A 25,814-nucleotide genomic window follows, 5' to 3' on the forward strand; every position below is an offset into this window, starting at 1 on the left:
ACACCGCAGACATAATCCAAAGGTCCTTATTGTATCAAAAATCACCATAATAACTTATTGATTATAGTTGTGAAACAAATCAAAAGTAGCAAAACCCAACCTGCACACTACTATAATGCCCCCAGATAAACCCCTAGATTCCATCTCATAGAAACCCTAAAAGGAAGGGAAACACCACCTAGCCTGCTGTTCCCACCAGACAGGTGCGTCTCAAACAAGACACAAACATTCGGATTGTAAAGCTGCACTAGCCATCTGAAGGAGCTGGCAAATAATGGCTTCCCGGCTCCCTGCAATTCTATAGAAAAAACTTTATCATAACATGGCGAAGTCAGGTAAACAAGCACCACCGACATCAGCGCCTAGATCCTTAGCACTGACGCTCCTGACCACCTCCTCCATTGAGGTTGGCTTGGTGGGGCCCCCAGTTAAGACCAATTTCGCCCTTCGGATTATGTCCTTATGCTCGTCTCCCCCTGCCGTTCAACCAACCGCTCGAGCCTTCTCCTCATCACCCCCACCTAACTTTGACGACTCTTCCTGCCCAAGTGTGTCGCCTCCGCCGACGGCCACCGTCGAGTAGCAGTCATCCTCCCTTGCTGGGTCGGATGCCGTGATCAAGCTCTTTGCCGCACCCGAACTAGGGTGGGAGCCCCCTCCTCCTGACTAGATGGCCTCCAACGCACCACCGAGGACGTCGGGCAGCCCATGGTTCCTAGCTTCAACCTTCGGGGTCGAGGAAGATGGTTGGGGATGGTGAAGAACGTCGCCACCTTCCATCGCACTCGGTGCCGCCCTCCAGGCCACCACATGGGCTAGGGCATGATCACACCCTCCATATGGACAATCACCAAGGAGAGACTAGGCTTCTGGATCGCTTGAGTTGGCCCAGGCCCAAGTCCACCTCTGCCATTATAGTGTCTAGTGCACTCAGCCCGTCAGCCTGTCAGCCCGACCAATTTGACTAACTCCTTGAAGCTGGCTAGCTTCCTCCCGTGACTCGAAGCCTAACTCGGTTCCAGAGCTGAGCTAACTCGGTTCACCACCTAGCTGACGAGCCTCATCATGGGGACAACCTTTCTCCGGCGATGTCCACCATGCCACCTTGGATGGCTTTTGCCACCTATCAGAATTCGGTGGAGACCCCAACGAACTCGATCAATTGCAGGAGGAACTAGGCCCGGATTGAGTCGAACCTAGGCTAGATGTTGGCTTCGGGATTGACTCAGCTTCCTTCCTCAGCCACACCTCTCCCTTTGAAACCCTAGGTGGCTGGATTTTCGTCGTGGCCAACCAGAGTCCAAAGACCGGGCGCTTTCCCACATTTGGACACTCCTCCTCCACCACTGAGGGGATCTCCTTCCCGGTCTCCACCACCATTGGCTTCGAAGAAACTCCACCCAAATCACCACCTCCTACCATCGACGAGGGCAAAGGGAAGCGATGCTCTTTGTCCTTGTGGCCAATCCTTCCATAGTGGTAGGAGAACACTGAAATGTTCTCGTACATGAAGGATTGCCAGAAATCCCTAGATCGCCCCCGAATGGGAATCCCCAGCTTAAGCAGTTTTAGGGCATTAATTTTGATCTCGATCTTGGCGTACCTTAGCTTCTTCAACTAGTCAATGAAGCTATCGAGCGCTAGAGGGCAGGCGGCCACTGCTGTGATAGCCCAGATCATCTCCTTCTCCCAATATTCCAAGGGCAAGCATGACAACTGAAGCCACACAACGGTGGTCTTGACAATGTCTTTACCCAGAACAAAGCCGGGTACCCAGGGTTCCATGGCCAACAGTTGCCCAGCCACCAACCATAGGCCGTCGAATAGTGCAACATCTCGGTCTGCCTCTGTCTTGAATCGGAGGATGCTGAGCTCCTCTAACATAGGATAGGACTCCACATCATAGTCAAGCTTTCCCCTGACCTTGAAATCTCAGGCAACCGAATTGGCTGGCACCCTCCGGCCAAGGCTTCAAGCAATTAACGTTGTGGACTCACAAGCATGTCTCGATGTCTCCACCCTCTCCATCGGCATCTCCAATACCTCCGTGAAATAGAGTTGGAGGTTCTCTAGTCCATCCTTGGAGATCCTATGGCTGGTCCACAATACTTGCAAGTGGTGGCCCTAAACTACTCCCAACCATAACTGGATCTCTTCATTCCACCTTGGGAATGTTTCCAGAGGAACCCTTCGCTACCTTCCTGTTCAGATCGCTCATTGTTTGGGGCATGCCTTTGAAGATGAGTGTTGTCTGGACCTCAACAGCTAAACCTATAGAGCTGCTTTAGGTGCTTCACCACCTAGCAAAGCGCTTTAACCTGTTTAATTTGATTTAATCTATTATAGGTTGGATTGAATCATCTATTTAATAAAATGATTGGATTCTACATTTTTTTCATCTTTGATATGTTAGATAGATAGAGCAAATTCAGATTGATAAACTTTTGGCTTATTCTATATCCAATCCAATCAGTACATAATTCGACCCAACTCGATTACCACCTCTCAGCAATGAATTTCCAATGCGATACATGACACGCAGAGTAATTGTGGGATTTAATAATTTCCATCGATAGCTTAACCCCACCGAACCATTCTAGCCCAATCGTAGGGTTGGCTGAAAGGGCATGGGTCAATCAACCTCAACTCTCTAGCGCGTCAACACACCTCAATTTCTCAAAAAAAAATAAAATTAATATAATAACTAGAATGAGTAGAAAAATTGGTTATATTACACATAAGTTGAGCCTCAAATAGATTAATAGATTGTGACGGTAAGAGTGGGTTGGCTATGGATCAAGTTTGAATTGAACATTTTTTGACTTGTTAGCTTAAACCCGATTTGATCTGATTTGACTTTAATTGATCCATTGATTGTTATCACTTCAAGTAACTTGGTCAGACAATCAAAAATTCGAAATAACTACTTGCATACCTAAGTGATTTCAAATGCCCGTTTACAGCTAACCAAGCACATTTTTAAAAAACTTAAAATAAATAGATAATTTTTCTCACGTAATTCTACTATATGGGGACCATGTTTTTTTTAATTCTATACACGGGGACCATGTTACGGAGCCTGAATACGATGGAGCAAAACCGGTAGGGGAAATCTAGAGCGTGCCATGAGAGGCCAGATCAAGTAATAATGTACCTAACAACGTGGCTGCGACTTTGAATGGACGGTGCCAAAGTTCGCTGAGTCCAATTAATGATGCACGTGACCGGCTACCGCATTTTCCTGCCCATCATAAAAACCGAGATGCCAGTGTGGCAATGCCCGCAGGGGACTTTGTTTTTGGCTTTCAAGCTAGAGGTGGGGACCCTAGGTGTGGGAGGAAGTAAAAGTAGAAATTTTATTTTCCTAAATCCAGTAAGTAATTTTTTAAAACATGTGTAAAAAGAAACTAATTGATCGTTAATGTAAATATATGTCTATTTAAGTAAAACAAGTTCGAGAATAAAAAAATGAATTATAGAAAATGAGTAAATTGTTCCAATAATTATAAAAAATGATGTTACATTTTTTTTTCCTGAATTATATTTGTCATAATAATCGTAATGACCTTATTTTCCAAACATTAGTAGTATTTGTTGTGGTTCAAATTTGGCCCGAAGGTGACCATGCTGGGAAGTCGAGGGAGCTGCTGACTGGAGCAGAGAAAGGGGAGCCACCTCCTGTACGATGGTGCGTCGATCGGGGTGCGTCGGCGAACATAAAGGGCGTCCCGAGCTCGGTCAGGACGCGTCAGCGAATATATAAAGGAGGCGCCCCAGACTCGATTGGGGCACGTCGGCGAGTATAGTCCTGTGGTCGAAGGAGCTCTTGGGCCCGCAGCTGACACAGCAGGGCGTTCTGAGCTCGAGCCCGGGACGTCATTATAAGCATTAGAAGAGTTCACTGCAGGTCGTGGTAGCAGAGAGATCCAGCCGAGGCCAACTGAGCCTTCAATGGAGTCAAAGATTGGGCTAATTTCGAGCAGGACCGTGGTCTTGTCTGAGCAAGACCATGGTTCTGTCTAGTTGGTGTTGTGGTCTGCTCGGCCGGAATGGAACGATCCCTTGCCCTGAGCAGGACGATCCATTTTGCCCCTCATCAGTATTTATCAGTTATATAATAACCAAATGAGTAGCCCGTTGAGCCCATTTTGGCCCGTTTAATAATTGGGTCATGTCATAACCGAATCCATTTAACTCTTTAAGACTTATTTAAAACCTGCTTAATCTATTTCTATCCTATTTAACCCGATTCATTTAATCTGTTTAAATACATTTAATCTGTTAAAAACTTGTTTAATCCAATGTGTTTAACTTAACTTGACCTACTTAATAAACGACTAATGTAGGTCAAGTTGGATACCTGTTTAATAAATAGATCGAATTCATATCTGAATTTTTGACCTGTTTGATGAATAAGTCGGATTCAGATTAACGAATATTTGACTCGATCCGCATCTAATCTGACCCGATATGATCCAATTGCCATCTCTATTGGGAGCATGGTAGAGTGCACAATTTGCTACCTCGCACCTTCATCCTGCCTGGATTTGGCTAAAGCGGAATTTAGGTATGTGAGTCAGTTATTCCTTAACCTTGGAAGTGGGAAGCACAGCTTATCATCAGATCGATTGTAATCTCTAGAAGGCTCGTAAAAAAAAGGCTGATTTTTTTTAAAAAAAAGTTCGAATCGAATATGTAATGCTAGTGGAAAGGCTACAAATAATTTGAAATCAACCAACCACCTACCACTCCCAAATATATTGTGAAAAATCAACCACCTCGCTTGCCTGTAAACCATAGGATGCAGTTCACGTCCTCTACAAAGTGAAAATTAATTTTTCACTGTGGGTCGAGTGTGCGCCAGATTTTAAAGTTGGGAAGCACCATTACAAGTTCCAAGGTACATGGAGTAGTGCATTTCCAAATCTCAAAGCCACCTTGTATGCCGACAAATCCAATGAAGAAATTTAACTTCCACTTTTCATATGGCTTGAATCATAAGTATAGGGCTCTGCCTAAAAACGACAATTTATGATCCGACCTGCAAACGGCTTGCTTTAAACTGCTTTGGATTTGACATAAATAGATTTGAGTCGTAAATAGGTTAATCGATCTAAATCTGTTTATTAAATAGGTTGGGTTCGGATTTAAACCTTTAACTCATTTTACCTATTTTGACCTATTTAACAATTTGGTCAGATTATAACCCGATCTGTTTAACCTATTTTAAATATATTTAATCTTTTTCTGATATGTTTAACCCGACCAACTTAATCTATCTAACTCGTTAAAAATCCGTCTAACATGTTTAACCTATTTAATAAATAGGTTATGTGGGTCGAATCAGGTTACCTATTTAATAAATAATTAAACATATTGGATTCAGATTTGAAATTTTGATAGATGTAATAAATAGATCGAGTTTGGGTTGATAAATTTTTGACCCAACCTGCATCCAACCCAACACGTATCGGATCCAACCCAACCCGATTTCTATCTCTAGCTTTGCCCCTCCTTTTTATCGCCTAAAAAACTAAGGCTGCAAATGGGTCGGTTGACTTGTGACCCGACCCGACCAGCTTAAATCCGATCCAGCTCATTTTAAAGGACCCGTAGGGTCAGGTCAGGTTCTAAAATTGGACCCATTCCATTTTTAGGGCTAGGTTTGGGTTTTTTTAATTCTAACTTGACCAGACTCGATCCAATCAGTTTGAAATTGAGGCAATTTTGGTTTTCCAACCCTACAATTTGACCCAAACTTGGTAAACCATTTGAGCGCACAGGCTACAGGGATGCATCACATGTTTAAGTAGTTGTTCATGAATATCCTGAAATAAGGTTTTATAGGAGTGTCCCATGTTTGATGCACTGGTTTAGCGTTCTATTTGATACATTTTTAATGCAAATCAAGTATCACTATCCTACTGCTCTCTAGTTTACGGAATTTTTGAATTCAAACTCCTGCTTTGCTCCTAGTAAAAAGAAGGCCAGCCAATGCACTAGGTAAAAGGAATAGGAAAACTCATGTAGTTCTGTTTCAGTAGTTTTATGGCCACTTTCAGACATTAGTTACATCTTCAATAGTTATTTTAGATCCATATTTTTTGTTATCAAAAAAAGTTTTAGATCCATATTGAAGCCACCATATGCATTGGGTTTTGAAATATGTACTCATTCAATTTACTCTGCTATCTATAAAAATTTTGATTTCGAGTTGAGCACTATTTATAGACTATCAACTTTTATGGAAAGGATCAATTACTAAATACTAGCATTTGGATATGAATGATATTGACCGAGTGTAGTTTCGATGAATCAGGTCCAAATGTTGCTTGTAAAGTATCTGTTTAAATATTGAATCATTACCTAAGGAAGTTGATAAAAGTCCTTGAGAGCTGTGCAGTGTTGAAATTCCAGGAGCGTACCTAGACAAGCGTCGCAAGGGGTCAAGTCTGATTAAGTTACGAACAAAGATAGGAGAGCCACCAACATTTAAGACAAGCAGGCCATTTATTTGTACGATATAATTTGAGAAAATGAATGCTGGTTAAATAAGAAATCACAACATTAGCAACGAGAGAGATGGTTGGGTTGGACCCGAGTTGGACCTGACTCGGACTCGTCTCAGACCCAAAATTTTATGATTTATGTCCGAATTATATTGGACTCAATCCGACCTGAATGATCCATTGGATCAAAATTTGTGGCCGTGAACTCGATCCGATCTTCTATTAGATTGGGTTTGGATCCAATATTAAAATTCGAATAAGAAACTAAATTAGGTCGGAGTCACTTATGATCCGGTCTGACCTAAACCTATTTGCACCCTTACCAAAAATGAAAAGTGCCTTCCTTGATCGAACCTAGACCGGATTTTCTTGGCTGGAATTAGTCCGATGTTAGTTCCTTCAAATCCCCGAAAGAAGGCGGCTTTTAGTTTCCTCAGCCTGATCAGGATCCAAAGGTTGGGCAGCTGCTATCGTTGGCTCGCAATTTAACGTGCCCTAAAATACTAAACTGTTTCTGTCTTTCTATGTAAATAAATCGATATAGCAAATAAATTTATTTTGCTAGGCCTTTTGGCAAGAGTAAAGGGCTCTACTTGGTTGTCAGTCCAATCTAAACAACCGCACGAAATCAATACAGGAGACCAGTTCCATTTGAATCATGTAGGCAAGACATACAAGATATATAGGACTTAAAGTCCAATTTAGAGAGTTTTTGGAGAGCTAAAAAGTACTTTCTGGCCTTTTAAAAGCACTTTTAAATGAAATAGGAGTGTTTGATAAAAATTTCGGAAAGTTGTTTTATCTTTCTCAGAAAGCTGAAAACAGCTTTTGAAAGAAGCTCCATTTTGGAGCTTTCCAAAAAAGTACTTTTAAGCCCGGCCGGAAAGCTATTTTTGTACCAAAATATCCATAATAAAATATAACAATTACACAAAATGTCATTTTAATAATTATTTAACCAATTTTATCACATAGCTAGAAAATTTATTATATTATAAAAAATTAATTTATACTAATAATTATAATATTTTATATTTTTATTATTGAATTATAATATAAATATAATATTATATTACATTATATCATGATATATTGATATGTAATGTTAAATAATTTAATATTACATTAAATTATTATGCTATAGTATACAATATTATATTACTATATTATAATAATATTATACTACATTACAGTAATATTATATCATATATTTATGTATTAATACATATTATATTTTATTATGCTCTGTTTTATAATACTATGCAATGTCATTTATGGTTATTTTGTCATACCAAAAATATTTTGTTAGTTTGTTTACTAAAGACATGTTAAAGTGGCACAGCACTTTAAAAATGTAGTTACCAAATAGCAAATAATTTTTTATAAAAATTCTACTTTAGAAAATTTTACTTTCAAAAGCTCTATTGCCAATAGTTTTCCCAAACGGGGCCTAAAAGGAACTGCAAGTAGAAACCGACTCATGTTACTTCTTGTCAACTATAATTGTTGCGCACATAGGATATCAGTAGGAAAACAATCCCTTTGATGGACCTCTTTTTTATTAGTCATTCTCAAGAGTGGACTGGACTTTTCATTGATTAATCTCTTTAGGGTTTCATTTCATATATGCTAGCTGGACAGAGGTTGTATCTTTCATGCTAAAAGTAGAATTCACCTTTCTTCGCATATATCCATCGTTGGATCATACGATGGTTGCTTTCAGAATTGTGCGAGCAGATGAATAAAAAAAAATTAAGAATGCTTTGAGATCTATGTGGCACAGCACTTTAAAAATGTAGTTACCAAACAGCAAATAATTTTTTATAAAAATTCTACTTTAGAAAATTTTACTTTCAAAAGCTCTATTGCCAATAGTTTTCCCAAACGGGGCCTAAAAGGAACTGCAAGCAGAAACCGACTCATGTTACTTCTTGTCAACTACAATTGTTGCGCACATAGGATATCAGTAGGAAAACAATCCCTTTGATGGACCTCTTTTTTATTAGTCATTCTCAAGAGTGGACTGGACTTTTCATTGATTAATTTCTTTAGGGTTTCATTTCATATATGCTAGCTGGACAGAGGTTGTATCTTTCATGCTAAAAGTAGAATTCACCTTTCTTCGCATGTATCCATCGTTGGATCATACGATGGTTGCTTTCAGAATTGTGCGAGCAGATGAATAAAAAAAATTAAGAATGCTTTGAGATCTATGTAGAGCACGATCCAACGGTCCATCGTTGTTTCATGCAAAGGTATAACCACCGGAAGCCATCCATGCTGGCCTTCCTCTTATAAATTTGACCTCTCAAGATGGTCCAAGCCACAACAACCAACCATGCCTTGTTTTTACCACTTTGTCGACTTTTAGCATAAAAAATCTTCGACACGTATGTGGTTTGCGCTGAGCTCAGGATTGCATGGGAGGAAGTCACCTATGTGAGGCAGATACTGGGTGCGGACTGCATTGTGCGTGAGGGATAGTAGGCTACGGTGATAGAGTGGATCCAGGGCTGCAGTCTTGACGCGAGTTCAAGCCTCCTGCTACGTGATGTTCGCAGACTGTTAGACGAGGATGGTCTATCGTGGGCCACACACGTCTACAAGAAGGTGAACAGAGCGGCCGACTGGGCAGTGCCGGCTCGAGCCTTAGGCCCTCGGCCCAGGGAAGGCCCCCACCCACGGTCTTCCCTCGGGTCGTCATTTTTCGGTGCGAAGGTGGAGCTGCAGCAGCTGGTGCTCGCCATCCTCGACGACCCGATCGTCAGCCGGATCTTCGGCGAGGCCGGGTTCCGGAGCTGCGACATCAAACTTGTCGTCTTGCGCCCCCCGCTGCCCATCCTCCGGCTATAAGTAAAAGATTTTAGAAGTAAAGTACATCGGTCTCCCTTCCACCATCCTCAAAGATCCTTGGCACGATTAAGTCCTCTTGGAACCGGGAGGTGCTGCTGCTATACAAACACTCGTTCCCCCCCTCATCTTCCTTCCACCATCCTCAAAGATCCTTGCGATAGTTGATGCACGCCTGAAGCCACTCTTATCTTTCATCCCTTCTCTTTTTTGGTTTTGGTCTTGGTTTTCCTTCCCTCACATTACTCCTGATCCAGCTGGGCCATCGGGAAGAAAGATAGGGGGGTTGGAGATGGACTTCTTGGAGGGTGGAGATTCTTTTAATTTTCTCCTCTCGGTTTCTTCTCCCCTCTTGGGTGGTAGAGAGAGAAAAGGAGCAAGAGGGGGTTGAATGGCTGCTGTGCTGTGATGTTGCAGTTGCTGCTTGGGTACTCACTTGAAGGGGAGATGGTGGGATGGGACTTTTATTTATTAGATGGAGTGAATTTTCCATAATGCCCCTACTTTTTCTAATAGAGAGGTTCAATTCTTTTCTTTACCTTGACCATGAAGTGTCATGGATGACCCTTTCCTATTCGGCTCTTGCTTGACATGGTAAACACTATTACCAAGCATTATCTCAGTTATTTAATCAGTTTCATGGCCCTTTTTTTTAGAGTAATTACTTTTATGTGCTTTCATTTAAAAATTATATTAAATTGAAAAAGCTTTTTGCCTATCTATATTAGATTCATGTATCTTTGTTGAAATAGTGTACTTGATAGCTATCTATTCCTATATTTTTTAAATATTTTATATTTATTGAAATTTTTTATTATTAAAAAAAAAGGTCTCATTCATTGGATTCGCCTTAGGCCCCCAAATGTATTGGGCCGCCCCTGCGACTGGGTGGCCTTATTTGCAGCCCACTACTCAGAAGGATTCATCTGGAGTGACCATGCGCTTGTGCTCCGGTCTCTGTGTTATTTGCTTTTTTCTGATTTTGCACGTTTGAGCTGCCATTGTAACAATAAGAAAAAACATGCCTTGTTCTTACCACTTTGTCGACTTTGGGGACCGCCGTCGAGATGAATGGAAGGTTTCCGTGATGGTTCGTGGTTCTGGAGACACTAGGGCGGGTGGTGTCCCTGGCCAGGCCTGCATAACCCTTGTTAGTGGTTTAGCTCTTCCACACCTCTTCCTCCCGGGAAGCATCGAAAAGGACGAGAGCCCATCCCGGGGTTCCGCCACAAGGCCATGCCCATCTTTTGAGCTCTTTCGTGCATGTTAAATATCTATTATTCTTGAAATTTCAAAATATATTTTTTAAGGTAGGTAAGGCTGTGAACCATCCCATCCATTCCATGAGCGAGCCCTGACACGAGAACTGGTCCATGGAAGAATTGCCGTTAGTTTTTGCTTCCCGAGGTTGATGATTCGGTCTTCGGTTACGTTGGACAGTTTGGGACTTGCGAGGCTACACATGGCTCGAGTCTGTACATTGGCTCGTCTCCAAAGGTGGATCCGGACAGTAGAGTTGCCACCGAAAAAACATGCAATCTTTATCTTGGTTGGCTGAAATATAGATGATCTAATTGCATTAGTTTAGAACTTAAGTATCATGATCTATCCAATATATAGTTTTTATGTAATTGTAAATGGGTTGAGTCAACCCATGGCTCAATCCAACGCGCTTAGATTCAATCAGGATTCGATTTAAAAACCCATGAGCTGGATCATGTTCCAAAATTGAACACATTCTATATTTGAGTTGGATCTAAGTTTATTGAGTTCCATTCCGATTCGACCTGATTATTATATGGTTTAATATGGATCTTTTGACTTATCATCTAATTTGACCTAAACCTAATATATCCGTTAATCGAGGTGGGGGGGGGGGGTGGTTAAGCAGTCTACAGTCTATAATCTACTCATCCGAAGTTCCGATTAGAATTAAGTTCTATAATCCACCATCTATAATCCCACTAATCCAAGCTTTTTAATCTGATTTTATTTGCATAATATACAAGATGTTGTGGCAAACTGAGCGATATTTTTGGATGGAAAGTTTGACTTTTAGATTGTGGATCGATGCCGTAACTGGCTTGGCATGTTATCTATTTCAAATTATTAGATAACTTTAAGCATAATAATTCGTACAGTTCATAGGGAATAATAAATTTTTAGAACTCTTTTCAATTATTTTTTGAGCTCCGTTGGAAAAAGATTATCATATCAAATGTATCATAATAGGCTTCCAAAGAGCATTCATATCTTACTATGAAATTAGGATTTTCTTTTAACCAAGTTTAATTTTTTTGCTTTGCGACTCCTTATGTTTTCCAGACTTGATCCAGAGCCGAATTGTTTGCGATGGGATCGGGTTATATATGGACCCAACTTAACCCGAATGATCTGTTGAGTCAAAAATTTTAGCCATAGATCTGATCTGATTCGATATTCTATTTGCTTGATTTGAGTTCAACATTAGGATCCGAATAAGAAATCAGATCAAGTCGAAGTTACTCGGGATCTGATTTGACCCAACCTATTTGCATCTTTATATATATTAGACTAAACTATGCCCGTATGAATTCTTGCACTAATAAAATTGGTTGGCCCGAGTCATGTGCTACCCTAGATTGACATGGCTTATTTATAATCTTGGCGGACATTAAGAGTGCTATCAGGACTCGGCCAACGAAAATATAACAATAAATATGATTCCACACTGTGCACGTAGATCTTGCCAATGGTTGCACCTAAAATAGGGGACAAGAGAAGTTCGAAATATCACTTCATTATTGTTTTGTTGTACATACTCATACAAACGATCATGTTATGATGAATAGTTCTTCAACACATGAAATGCCAAATCCTTACACTTCTCCGGGCTTTGTAAAATTAACAAGAAAAAAAAAGAAGCACCTCCCAAAATGATTAATACTCCAAGTAATTTCTACAATGCGAAATCAAAACATGCAAGTAAGCGCGAAAAGATTATAAGTTGTATGTTATTATACAATTCACAGGGGAGAAAACATGACTAAAAAGAGTATAAAGAATTCGAGGCTAACAAGGACACAAATGAAAAAAATGCAATTAATTAAGATTCCCATTTAATTGAGTCAAACCAGAATTCCAAGATCTAGGGTTTCACTCGCAAGAACTGACAAGGAGTCCAGATTCCGGGAACCAAAGTCCTGAGCGTGCACCGCCCATTTTTACAAAATTATCTTTTCGAAATTTGAATCTGCGCTGGCGGCAGGGACAATCTGGTCATTCTACCTCGTTCCAACGGCTATTATATGATTCGAGCGCGGTCCCCGGACTCGGCCAGCGGACTTCCCACTGAACCAAGTACCTCGTCCAATGGAAATTGTCTAGGGCCCAAATTTAGGTAACGGAACTATTCGATCGCCACGTGTAGCATTATTTCTGCTCCGTTTATTATTTAAACTTGGAAGCGCAGATGGACATCAGAAAGTGGACCAACGGCTATATCTTCCTGCAGCACCAGCGTGGCGAAAGATAATGGGTGAGCTCAGTGCCACGTCAGGCGTGAACTGTAGTGGCTACTACAATGACACGGAATGGCACCTTGTTATGGAGAAAATATAGGAAGAGGGAGGAGGGGGAAGCAATCCAACGCGCAGACCTTGAACCCTCGCCGGCCGTTCCTCCTCGCTCGCTTTTTTTTTTTTCCTTTAGAAGAAAACAGAGCGGCCTAGAAAAGAGTCACCTACGCAAAACTCTGTATATAGACGAACTCTATCTCATTGGAAGGTGCCATTAGGATGAGTCATGTTTACTGCAAGATAAACAAAGCAGCTAATTTGGTCACATCTTTTGTTGTTGATCACTCTAATGAGATATAATTATAGACGGATCGCATGATCATACTATTTTTTGAATATTTTATTTTTCAAAATTTAGAATTATACTCATTTTAATGTACAGTTTATCTGTTTTAGTAAAAAAATCAAAAAATAATAATAAAATAATAAGAAAGAAGAAGAGTTACTAGACTGAGTTTAAAGTTCAAACGTCCGACAGCTTTGGCTTAATAATGTTTTCTTTAATGCCGTGTATCGTCGGATAAGATCGTTACACGTGTCTTCTGTTGGAAGGTAATTTTGAAATTTAGAACTCTAAAATTTTATCAATGGCGAACTCTATTTCGTTCAAACAACCTGCGGAAGACGATAGACCTTTTGATTCTAAATATTTGGCATGTATGGGAGGATGTTCTCTCAGCAGGACGAGTCATGTTTATTGCGAGACAAACAAAGCAACTAATTGCGCTGATGAGATGCTGTTGTGGACGGATGGTATGGTTGTACTATTTTTTTAATATATACTCTATACAGTTTATTCATCTTATTAAAAAAATAAGAAAATAATAAAATAATAATAATAATAAACTAGTAGAGTTACTAGACTAAGTTTAAAGTTCAGACGTCCGACAGCTTTGGCTTAATAATGTTTTCTTTAGTGTCGTGTATCGTCGGATTTGATCGATGCACGTGTCCTTTGTTGCATGAGAAACAGGAAATTTGCTGTCAAATATAGCTAGCTAAAAAGCGGTAAAGATATATGTAATAGGCACCCCACTTTGGCGCTTTCTTTAGTTCCTCATTTTTTTTTTGACTGAAGGGAGGCGATACCACCTTTCTTTAGTTCCTCCTAGTCCCTGTAACAGCACTCATACCAACAAAGCTACAGTTCGCTCTCTCACTGTCTTACCACTACCCTTGTCCTCTTGTTGGAGATAGTACAGTGCTTATATGCCATTCGCCTCCTTTCTTTGCAAGGCTTGGAGACACTGTTTCCTATTCATCTTCTTCCTCTAGTTCTGCTCTCTGGGTCTTTTTATCTGTTCCCCTTGGAGTCTCTCTCTCTCTCTGTGCGTGTGTGTCTGTGTGTTGCTTGCTTTTGCTCTCTCAGGAAGTTTGCTCTCTTCCAGTGGGGAGAGTGAGAAGAGGGAGAGGGATGAGTGCTACAAGGTTCATTAAATGTGTGACTGTTGGGGATGGGGCTGTGGGGAAGACCTGCATGCTCATCTGCTACACCAGCAACAAGTTCCCTACTGTATGTATAGGCCCTCTCCTCTGATGCCCAAACTGAGAGCGTCTCTTTTTTCTTTTTTTTTCCATATATATAAATATATATGTATAAAGAATCTTTAGGTTTATTTTTTAACAGATCTTTCCCTTTTTTTTTTTGGCTCTATTGTGAGTCTACTCTTGTTTGTTTAGTTTTTGTGGTTTTACTCCTTTTTTTTTTTAGTTCATATTCTATACATTTCTACTTATTTTTGCCCCAGAAACCAAACCTCTGTTTTCACAGTTTTCATTCTCTCCTTTTGTTTCGCAACCATTATTTCTGCTGGTTATTTCATAGATCCCAGTCTTGTTTTGTTTGGCATTTTCCCTTTTCCCTTCTAAAATAATCAAATCTGTTTTGAGAAGAAACAATCCATGGTGCTTGTTCTTGTTTCTGCAAACTGTATGGCAATTTAACTTTTTTACCTATTCTAGTTCCTTAAGTTCTTAGGTTTCTCTGAAGGACCAGATGGAAAGAATCATTCTCAATATCAAACATAGATCTCTTTATGCCATTTGCTTGTCCTGAGATTTTTGTTTGTCATAAGCCCCAAGCGAAATAATTATCAGAATGCCCGTGATTTAGATCTTATATCCACTATAATGTGACTTCTGGGCAGGATTATATTCCCACTGTCTTTGATAACTTCAGTGCTAATGTTTCTGTGGATGGGAGCATTGTCAACTTGGGATTGTGGGACACTGCAGGTAATAAGTCCTCTCTTTTTTTCGATTTGGTTTTGCATGCTAGATTTCTATTAATTAATAAAGCTTTAGCTTTCCATGTTTGCCTTTATAGGACAAGAAGACTATAGCAGACTGAGACCACTGAGTTATAGAGGTGCAGACATATTTGTTTTAGCTTTCTCTTTAATCAGCAGGGCTAGCTACGAGAATGTTCTCAAGAAGGTACTGTTTACACTATCGCTTTATTGCTTTCTTTATTACCTCTCCACAGAGGCTATGGCTTCACCTTATCTGAGCAGATGAGTTTGTTATCAGTTTGGAGTAAAAGCTCTAATTTATGGCTTTTGTTTGGTGCTTTTCCTGGGTCTCACATCAGGACATTGACCATGTAACAGTTTTCTTTTGTATACTTTTAACTTGAATTGACATGTTCAAACTATGTCTGAACAATACATGATTTTAATTCACATTTGTGGTGCATATCAGGCATAAATGTCTGCTGTACCTCAATTTAGAATTTCACAAAGCTTTTTCCTTTTTCTTTTCGTCGTTGTTTTTGTGAGGATCCTTGTGGGTATATATTTAGTCCCGCATCAGTTATTTGCCAAGAAGATCTTGGATACTTATACAGAACTAAGGAACCTAAAAAAATACCTTCTGACTAGCCATTTTGGGTGTGGTCTTAGGTTGTTACATATGGTGTCAGAGCGAACTCGGCCCAGCCTAACGTGGCCATCAAGACTTGAACGGTGAGAATATGTGAGGACGACTAAAGAACCTATAAAATATCTTTCGATTAGCCATTTTGGGTGAGGTCTTAGGTTGTTACAGTTTTGTTGGCCATGCTTTCACCATGTTTGAAACAAAAGTGCAAGTTTAATTTTGAAGTGTTATCGTGAAATCTCGATTGGATTTTGACCACCTCCTCCTTTATTCCCTTTTTTACTCGTACATATTCTTAATATGCTTTTTCTATGATGTTCAAGTAAATGTTTTAATTTCATATGACAATATAATCCTTAATTCTTCATGTCTTATGAGTCCTTGTTACATCTGCTAATGCTTTCAATAAGTGCTTGCAATCTTACTATTTTGTTTGTCGATCAGTGGATGCCTGAACTTCGTCGCTTTGCACCAAATGTTCCAATTATTCTGGTCGGGACTAAGCTAGGTGTGTAATCATTTAAATACTACTGTTTTGAGTTTGATATAATCTAAGATACCAAGGCTTGTAGAATTGTAGCTCTTTCAAAAATGTCAAACTCTTTAGTGTCTGATAATTTCAGATCTTCGTGAAGACAGAGGTTATCTTGCTGAACATCCATATGCTACTACAATAACATCGTCACAAGTAAGTTCTCCTGGAACTAATTTATGGGGAACCTATCTCACACCCAAAAATGTAAAGAAAGTTGGGAAATGCTTTATAGGTATCGGTCGTTTGGAACTATCTAATAGATACTTTTTCTTCCTGTTTAGGGAGAAGAACTTAGGAAACAAATTGGCGCAGCAGCATACATCGAATGCAGCTCTAAAACCCAACAGGTATGTGAATCTGACGGAACGAATCAATGATCGAGCATTAGTGCAGAATTATTATCATTTGATTGAACTTGCATGGCACATAATTACGGCACTTATCGATAACTTTGATTTTGCTAAGATTCATGTCTTATATAGCACATATTAATATTATTTTTTGGTTAATTAATAGAACGTCAAAGCTGTTTTTGATACTGCAATCAAAGTGGTTCTTCAACCTCCACGAAAGAAGGAGATGATGCCCAAGAAGAAAAGGAGGAGAAGCTCTGGCTGTTTAATGATGTGAGTAACTGACCATTGCAATCATATTTTCATTGCTCTCTGGACTTGTATAATTGCAGGTTCCTGTTACATTATTATTAGCATCTCAATGTAGGTTCGTTTTTCTCTCCATTAGATGTTTCCTAGTAATTCACATAGGTGGTGCACTTTTCCTGGACGACATTGCACGCGATATGTTTCTCTTCTAATTCATGAGCTTCACATCGCCATCCATGCAATCTAACGCTTGGATTCGTGATTAATCCTGCAGGAATCTTGTTTGTGGAGGAATGTGCACTGCATAGGAGTAAAGAAGCGACCACATTTGGTGTGCTGTGCTTGGGAGCACGCCAGCAGCAATCTCTTATCTTGAGTTTTCAGTTCCTTGGAAACAGCTGACAAAACATTTTGTTTCGTTGGTAAGAGGGAACCGTTGGTTCTCGAACACTTCAGGGAATGAACCAGTTCTCTTGTTTATGTAAGAATGTAATGCCTGAGTACTTTATATGGTTTCCAGCTATCGCTATTTAGTGGGTCATGTTGATCTATGCTGATACTCGTTGAAAAGTAATGATACTTTATGAATGCAATGGTGGTGATTTCAGAAGAACAGAAATGCCTTCTTCTTCCTTACCTCATGGTAGTAGAGCATGCCATCATTAATATGTGTCACGGTGTATTTTCTTTCTGGAAGAGATGAATATTAACTGCTAGAGTAAGTAAAATCAATACAATGTGTCAGATGCCACTATGTGATAAGCTTGTGAGTTCATTGCTTCAAGCAGAGACAACAAACTCAAACTCAGATTCTTCAAGCGCGATCCAAAAAATACATGAACTGTAAGCAAGATGAACTGTCTGATTCTTCAAGCTCAAACTCAGAACAGAGTAATGAAAGTCTATGTTACACAAATCTAAAATAAATGTGAATAAGATGACTCTTCAAGCGCAATCCAAATAATACATGAACTGTAAACAAGATGAACTGTCTGATTCTTCAAGCTCAAGCTCAGAAACAGAATAATGAAAGTCTATATTATGCAAATCTAAAATAAATGTGAATAAGATGACTCGCCCAGCCTGCTGAAAAGACCATAGAATTTCATGCTTTCATGAATTGGCTCTGGGGAGGAACAGTCCTTGTTTCTTGTTGTTTTGCAAGATAACCCATCCAGCCTTCAAAAAGCGTTCAAGTCAGAGGTCAGCTCTCTAAGATGGCTCACTGAAGGCATAATAAATACAGATAAAAAAGGAAAGAAGTGATAAATATCCATACCTAGAGAAGGGTCAATTCCTCTGTTTTGGAGCTCTCTGAACTCCTGGCAAAGAGCGCAGAAGGGGCAGAATAGATGGACAATCCAATCCTCAGCTGGAGCCTGGACCAAGTTATATTTGTTTCTCAGCTTAAGCCTGTAGTTGGAACCTAAAATCCAACAGGTGCAGAGAGCTGGTGCCATCAGGATGAACATGAAGCTGTCCAGTGGGCAACCTACAAAATATATATTATCAAGTGAATGAAACAAAAACCTTACTCTCTTTATAAATGAACAGGTTTACCATTTCCAGCATGCTAATGAAACATAATACCAAAGGGGAACATTCTAATTAATGAAATTATCCTTAAAGTACAGAATAACTTGGTTCATCATGAATAGCCTTATTAAGGCCTGAAAAAGCTCGATCATTTGATCAATCAAATTGGCCAGGTACTTAGCAACAATCCTGCGATATTTTAAAATATCTACCATATTATAGGGTTGTTGTTTGAGTAGCTTAAGAAAAATTGTGATCAAGACTTATAGGGTAATCGGCCATATTTAGCAGGTTCATGAAGAGCAGTGCTATAGTAACACAAGGTCTCAGTCAAATAAGTTCCACAGGTGACATGTAACTGTCCCAACACTCCTCTCTCTATGTATGCACTGCAGAGTCTGATGAAGAGTGGGACAACGGAGAAGTTGCACATTGGCTGAGTCTTGCCTTTCTTGTACAAAATATCCATGCTAGTCTAGCATTTCTTGGTTCATGAATCCTTCCTTTCATGGGCTGCCTCCTTTTTCATTCAATTTTTTTTCAAATCCTTTCATTTTTCTTACATTTCTCCTCATGATGAGCAACTTTTGAGGATTTTATAAGGATCGGGATCGCAGGATAAAATTTATTCATTTATGTAATTGAGGGCTAATCTCTCAGAACTTCATACAAGAATAGGCAGGCTGGTTTCAGCTAGCAATGATCGGTACCATTTAAGTTCAGATAAATCACACAGATATCACTACTTGCATCCACATTTGCAATAGAATGATGCACCTCTATGGTAGGAAGGCTATTCAGTACCTCGCCTTTAAGTGTAGACATGGCTGAGCCTTTAGGAAACATTTCATGGTTGATGGCATGATATTTTACTATGGTCCGGTTTGGCCTTCCAAAAACACTTTTAAATGGAATGGGGGTATTTGATAAAAAAATCGGAAAGCTGTTTTAAGTTATAATTTTTTTTTTGGACCAAAATACTTATGATAAAATATAATAATTACAGAAAATAATAATATTAATATATAATGATAATAATTATAATATTTTATATCTTTATTATTGCATTATACTATAAATATAATATTATATTATATTTATCATAATACATTGATATATTATATAATATAATATCAAATTATGTTATATTATTATGCTATAGTATACAATGTTATATTACTATATTATAATAATATTATATTACATTACAGTAATATTATACTATATCATATATTTATATATTAATGCATATTATATTTTATTATACTCTGTTGTATAATACTATACAATGTCCTTTATAGTTATTTTGCCACACCATAAGTACTTTCTGAGTTTGTTTACCAAACAAATATTAAAGTCTCACGGCATTTTAGAAATGTAATTACCAAATGACAAATAGCTTTTTATAGAAGCTCTACTTCTGAAAATTCTACTGCCAACAGCTTTGCCAAACGGAGTCTATATTGTTGAGCTAATATAGTGCCTTCCCCACTACAATTATGAGCTTTGAGGGCCCCTAAGATGATTTTTTTTTTCACAGTTAAATGGCACACAATCAATCATCGGCCAAATATTGATCGCAGAATCCAAAGACCGAATCTTTAATTTATTTCCTATTTAGGAAGATAAGAAAGCTATACGACAAGAGAGGAATAATTGCAGTTTCTTACTGGTTTGCCCTTCATCTAACATCTCTGCAATCTGCCCGAAGGTTATGCATGGGAAAAAGGCCGTCATCGTAGCTGCAACATAAAGACATCGATAACTTATTAAATTTGCACTCAGAAATTAAACCAATACAGAACATTGAAATGAGCCCATGTCAAGCAAATACTTATCACGCAGAATATGATAAAGATTAGAAACCAGGTTCTAGTGAAATAATGAAGTACTGCAGCTTTTTCATGAGGGCAACATTTCAGTGATTTCTAACAACAGCCTTAATCAAATCTAGTATTTAAGGATAGCATTACTATTTGTTTCATTCATTCCACAATCAAATAGTGTTGTCGTCCATGGACGGCCGATGTTCTGGCCATTTGGTTGGACCGGAGAAGTCCCGGGATACTCTGGCGATGGCGCCTTTGGCTCAGGTGGTGGGTATTCCGGTGGAGGATAAGGCACAGCAGGAGGAGGGTAGGACGCCGGCGAGCCGACCTCCGGCGGACTATCGGATTGCATGTCATGGCCGGAATCCTGGCCGACAGGCTCGGTGTCATTGGGTCGAGGTCTTCCCATTGTGCTACGAAGATCCTTCCACTCTTGTTCTCAAAGAGACTTCAACAAATTAGTCTAATATATATAGCTTGCAGGCTAAGGTGAGGTGCGTTGTGCTTGTCGTCCTCAGAGTTTTTAAAATATGGAAAATAATGGCTCCCTCGTTCTCCAAAGTCGTTTTCCTATTGTAAAGAGTTTGTCTTTGTTGAATGGTTCCATGAACGTGATATTTTCAAAGTAAACCTATGAGTTGGGTTCAACGTTTTAAATTTGCGTTATCAAGCTGATAAGATAGATATCAATGGACTGCCAAAATGGATGGGTCCCTCTGCATGACATCAATTTAATGGCCTCATCCTTGTTGCTTGAGAAGTAACGTCTATTGACCTCGTTCGCATGGCTTCGTTGATATCAATCAGTGGATTCGGACCTCTTCCTGCCGCCCGGAATGCTACCTAAAGTTTCCAGCCTTTTTAAGTGCTTGATTTCTGTGATCATTGGCCCCATGCCCCTCCACCGATGACCAACCTCGAACCTGGAACAATTGATCCCGGTTTTACAAGTTGGTAATATAAAAGAACTTCCATCAGAATCCTTGACCAGCTTCCAAGCTGGCCTTCGATAAGGTATATGCGGAGGATGGAATTCTTGGCACGCCATCACAATCACAGTTCAAGAAAATGGAAGCTTTATTTAACGTCCTAGCTTGCAAACAACTTGCTCACCCTGATTGCAGGCATAAAGCTGTACAATGTGAGCTGGACAGATGGTGAGATCTACATTTGGATGATTAGCCTGTAAAATATAATCTACTTTGAAAAAAATTCACATCAGCAACTTGATCTAGCTTGTTGACCTCCGATGGTCTTGTACAATTATGGTAAAGCTGAGCTGCTGCTGCATCTGAGACAATCGGATCTCTTCCTTGCGACCATAGAATGAATTTCATTAATTTTTGTTCCTTTTGTCGCAATGCTGCACTGAGTCTCATGTTGTGGAATTAAACCTTATAGGATTTAGGCCCTGTTTGAAGAAGCTTTTAGAGGACCAAAAAGCACTTTCTACCCACTCAAAAACACTTTTAGATAAAATAGGAGTGTTTGGTAAAAATTTTGAAAAGCTGTTTTAGCTTTTTTAGAAAGCTAAAAACAGCTTTTTGGGAAAAACTCTATTTTAGAGCTTTCCGAAAAAGCACATTTAGGCTCGGTTGGAAAGCTATTTTTTTAGTCAAAATACCTGTGATAAAATATAACAATTGCATAAAATGTCCCTTTAATAATTATTTAACCAATTTTATCACCTAACTAGAAAATTTGTTATATTATGAAAAATTAATTTACACTAATAATTATAATATTTTATATCTTTATTATTGTATTATACTATAAATATAATATTATATTACATTATATCATAATACATTGATATGTTATGTTAAATAATTTAATATTATATTAAATTATGCTATAATATATATTATTATGTGTTGCCGGAAATTGGACCCGGGGGCGATCGTCGGTCGAGGAGGGGGAGCAGCTGGTGGACACAGAGGAGCGGCGGTCCGTCGGCGGGCGGCGTCCTTCGTCTGGGTGCCTGCAGAAAAGCCGGTGGCCGGATCTTCCGGCGCCGGCCCTCCGATGCTTAAGTCAGAGGGGGCAAGCTGTGTTTGAGGGGAAGAAGGAGAACAGTATCTGTAGAATTTTGTGTGTCCCTCCCCTGAGAAGCAAGAGCTCCGTTTTATAGGGGGGTCGGTTTACCTATGATGTGATGGGGTGAGGCCGCTGTACGGCTCGGCATGTTATTTGGACTGGCGCACGATCGGGCGAATCATTGCATTGGCGTCGGAGGTAAGTTCGCCGTACGACCCGAGCTGGCACGCGATCGGGTGAATCATTGCATTGATGTCGGAGGTAAGGCCGAGATCAGAGACTTATCGCAGTTGACTGGACTCTGCTGAGCTGATTTGCCGTGGAAAGCTGTGGGTCCGTAGATAATAGGAGCCATGCGCATTAATTGTTGAGTAAGCCGGAGATGCGCATTAATTGTGGAGTAAGCCGGAGGTGCGCATTAATTGTTGAGTGAACCGGGGGTTTGCAGAGGTCATGCGCAATAAATGCTGGGGCAGTGGCAGGATATGGCCCTCGGCCGGACCTCGGAGGGGTACGGCCGTAGTAGGTGGTTGACAAGAATAGACCTTGGGTGTCGGGAGTTCTCCAGGTCGGAGGTTCTGAGGCCGGGCGTTCCGAGGTCGGGCGCCGACTTCGGCTGTCCAAGGTCGGCGGCTATGCAGCTTCTTAGGGGCGGGATTACTATACTGCTGGGGGAAAACTGTATTTCCCCCAACACTACCCCCGACTTCCGAGTTCGAGCAGCTTGCAAGCTCGGACGCGGGAAGTAGAAATTGTCATTGTGGTTATTGAGGTCGGAGGGAATTACGTCCGTACCCTTATGCGCCTTGGAGCTTTTATAACGGAGTCTGCGCCCTTTGGCGCTTCGAGGTCGTTTAGCCGGCGAGCTTATGATGGGGTCTGCGTCCTTACACATCCCGAAGCGGCAGCAGCGGGGATGGCCCCTTGGATCTCCGAGATTGCCTCGTACGGCGAACTCATGATGAGGGTCCCTGGGCCCGATGGGGCGGCGCCTCGATCTCGTGGTCGAGGCCCCCCTCATGAATAGGTATGCTGTTTCGCGCTTCAAAATGAACACGCGGCATGATCTGAGGTCGGATGTTTCCGATCTCGTATTAGCAGAATACTGATCTGGGGAGGCTGAGGCTACATCGGTGCTCCACGTGTCCCGGAGGCTTATTAAATGAAGGGAGCGGGGGTGACGTCCGCTCATCTTTCAAGGTGGTCCGGTTTTGCGGACCCATGATGAGGCCGTGAGATCCGATAGGACGGCGCTTCGATTTCGTACCCGACTTATTGATCCGGAGTAAAGGGATGGGAACCGAACCCGTCGATCTGGGCCGTCAGGGGGGTCTATATAAACCCCACGAATCTGCCCTAAGAGTTCTATTTGGTTGCCCTTCATTTTTGCCGTCTCCTCCTTCGCTCTACCTTTCGACCAAACCTTGCCGACGGTGCCCGGAGCGATTTCCGGCGACTTTCCTGTAGGTTCCCACCCTGTGCTAGCTAGGGTTCCTTTTCCTCCTCCTCCTTACTCCCTCTATCTTTAGCTTATTTCGTTTTTCTGCAAAATGGGTCTCGGTCCTGAGGAAGTAGGGTCGAGTTTGTCGGGGGAGGAGTTGGAGTTGATCAGCTCCCGGTTCTTCTTCTAGCCCGGGTTTCGTCTCGAAATTGCGGGACCGGAGGATAGGGCGACGCGGCCGCCCCCAGGTCGGATCGCGATCCACCGCGAGACGCTCTGGGCCGGCCTGCGGTTCTCTGTTCACGAGTTCGTGAACAACTTGCTGGTAGAGTACCAACTCGTCCCAGCACAGCTTGCTCCGAACTCGTGGAGGACCATAATCGGGTTCCTGTCCTTGTGTCTCTCGCACGGGATCCCGACCTCGGTGAGTGTTTTCCGCCAGTGTTTTTTATTAAAGAAAAACCCGGCGGATGCAGGGTGGCTATACTTCGCCTTTCGGGGCGGTATGTCACTCTTTCAGGGTGCCCCTACCTCTATTCATGAGTGAAAGGAGAAATTTTTCTTTCTTGCGTCCGAGGTGCCGTGGGGGTTCAACCCGAGGTGGGGGCACCCTCGGTTGAAGGCTCTCAACAGGCTCTCCGAGCCCTCGGGGAGGGAGCTGAGAGTCTTGGACTCCCTACGGGCCCTCGGGAAGGGATTCAACCTGATCGAGCTCCTACGGGAGGATGCCCTGGCGAGCGTGGGCCTGAGTTCGGCGCGCCCCGAGGGTAAGAGTAGTCGCATCACTTTATTTTTATCTGTTCTCTTTTCACTAACATTGGTCTGACACTTGAGAGAATTTTTGGTTTCAAATATCCCTCACATGCCGACCAGCAACACATCTCTCTTCTCCCGACTGAAGAGGCGGGAGGCCGAGGCTGGGGGGGCTGTTCCCCAGCCTCGGAAGAAGTCGAGGTCGGCCGGTGCTTCCACATCGGCCGGGACGGGAGGCCCGGAGGCGGGGGCCTCCGCAGCTGATCCGGGGCGGACGTGGGCCGCCGGCGATGCGGGGCCAGCGGTCCCTCCTTGTCCCGCCCCCGTCGCCCAGCGCGGGGGGCGGGGGGGGGGGGGGGGGCGGGGGGCGGCCGTGATCCGCTTACGGCGCCCGGGGCCTGAGTCGACCAGAGGCCCCGAAGTCAGCGGCCCTGAAATCTCTAGCTCGAACGAGCCGAGCTCTTCGAGGGTTTTCAGGGAGGAGTCGGCCGAGCCAGGATCCCCACTCCTCGAGGGGAGCTTGGCCATTCACGACGCCGACGTCGCACGCGCCGTATTTCGGCGTGCGATGCTTCCAGCGGACCGGGCCGAGTTCCGGAACTTGCCGCTGGAAGAGGTTGTCGACGGTACTTACCGCAACACCGCTCGGGTAAGCTACTTTCTCAATTTTTCTTTGACTACTGGCAAATATATTATGTTTTTCAACTCGTAATCGCTTTACCCTTTTTCTCTTGCAGCATATTCACGAAGTCGACACTCTGGTATTCATCGCCCAAGGGTGTCAAGAAGAGACTCGGCAAGTCAGCCGGCAATTGGAGCTGGCTAAGAAGAAGATTGCCGAGTTGGGGGCGACGCTGGCCGAGGCCGAGGCGCGGAGGGAGGCCACTGAGGCCGGGCGCCTAGCAATGGTCGAGGTGCTTGAAGAAGAGAGAGCTGCCCACTCTTTGGCGAAGTCGACCCTGCGCGCTTCGGAGGCGCGCCTAGGGGAGGTTCAGTCTGAGGTCGCGGGCCTCAGGTATGAGGGCGGGGTCCTGCGCCTCAAGATCGAGCAACTGGAGGCTCGAGAAAGGAGGGCTCTCGAACGGGCTGAACACGCCATGGAATCCTTCAAAGAATCGGAGGAGTTCCGCGACATGTTAGAGGAGGAAACCGTCGACGGGTTCCTCCGGGGCTTCGACAACTTCTGGAAGCAGATGGCCCGGATCTGCCCCCAGTTCGACCTTTCGACGATTCGTCCGAGGGTGAGGCTGGGTTGCGGCTCTGATTCGGACGATGTTCCCGCCGTCCT

General features: G+C 41.9%; 2 protein-coding genes across 3 annotated transcripts; one reads left to right on the top strand and one right to left on the bottom strand.

Annotated features, from left to right (window-relative positions):
* The first annotated feature begins 14,005 nt into the window (after positions 1-14,005).
* LOC103706847 (rac-like GTP-binding protein ARAC7) lies at positions 14,006-17,549 on the top strand. 2 transcript variants are annotated; one of them, XM_008791097.4, is made up of 8 exons: positions 14,024-14,429; positions 15,064-15,151; positions 15,243-15,352; positions 16,238-16,301; positions 16,417-16,481; positions 16,610-16,675; positions 16,845-16,954; positions 17,205-17,549. In XM_008791097.4, the coding sequence occupies exons 1-8, from the start codon at positions 14,331-14,333 to the stop codon at positions 17,236-17,238; spliced, it is 636 nt and encodes a 211-aa protein (XP_008789319.2). In that variant the 5' UTR covers positions 14,024-14,330; the 3' UTR covers positions 17,239-17,549. The 2 variants fall into 2 exon arrangements, with proteins under 2 accessions (XP_017698205.2, XP_008789319.2); XM_017842716.3 differs by having other exon boundaries at positions 14,006-14,429; positions 16,417-16,675.
* Positions 17,550-17,748: 199 nt separating this feature from the next.
* LOC120110362 (protein PLANT CADMIUM RESISTANCE 8-like) lies at positions 17,749-20,710 on the bottom strand. Its single transcript, XM_039125181.1, has 4 exons — positions 20,440-20,710; positions 20,137-20,208; positions 18,210-18,422; positions 17,749-18,109 (listed from the first exon to the last, which is right to left on the bottom strand). Exons 1-4 carry the CDS (start codon positions 20,702-20,704, stop codon positions 18,036-18,038), a joined length of 624 nt encoding a protein of 207 aa, XP_038981109.1. The 5' UTR covers positions 20,705-20,710; the 3' UTR covers positions 17,749-18,035.
* Positions 20,711-25,814: the final 5,104 nt, after the last annotated feature.

The sequence above is a fragment of the Phoenix dactylifera genome, chromosome 4 (genome assembly GCF_009389715.1).
Source record: "Phoenix dactylifera cultivar Barhee BC4 chromosome 4, palm_55x_up_171113_PBpolish2nd_filt_p, whole genome shotgun sequence".
NCBI lineage: Eukaryota > Viridiplantae > Streptophyta > Magnoliopsida > Arecales > Arecaceae > Phoenix > Phoenix dactylifera.

Coding starts and splice junctions, on each gene's coding strand:
- LOC103706847 (XM_017842716.3), top strand. CDS start 14,331: ATGAGTGCTACAAGGTTCATTAAATGTGTGACTGTTGGGGATGGGGCT. Junction 15,353..16,237: donor ACGAGAATGTTCTCAAGAAG/GTACTGTTTACA, acceptor TTTGTCGATCAG/TGGATGCCTGAACTTCGTCG. Junction 16,302..16,416: donor TCTGGTCGGGACTAAGCTAG/GTGTGTAATCAT, acceptor TGATAATTTCAG/ATCTTCGTGAAGACAGAGGT.
- LOC120110362 (XM_039125181.1), bottom strand. CDS start 20,704: ATGGGAAGACCTCGACCCAATGACACCGAGCCTGTCGGCCAGGATTCC. Junction 18,423..20,136: donor GTTAGATGAAGGGCAAACCA/GTAAGAAACTGC, acceptor TATATTTTGTAG/GTTGCCCACTGGACAGCTTC. Junction 18,110..18,209: donor AGGAATTGACCCTTCTCTAG/GTATGGATATTT, acceptor CGCTTTTTGAAG/GCTGGATGGGTTATCTTGCA.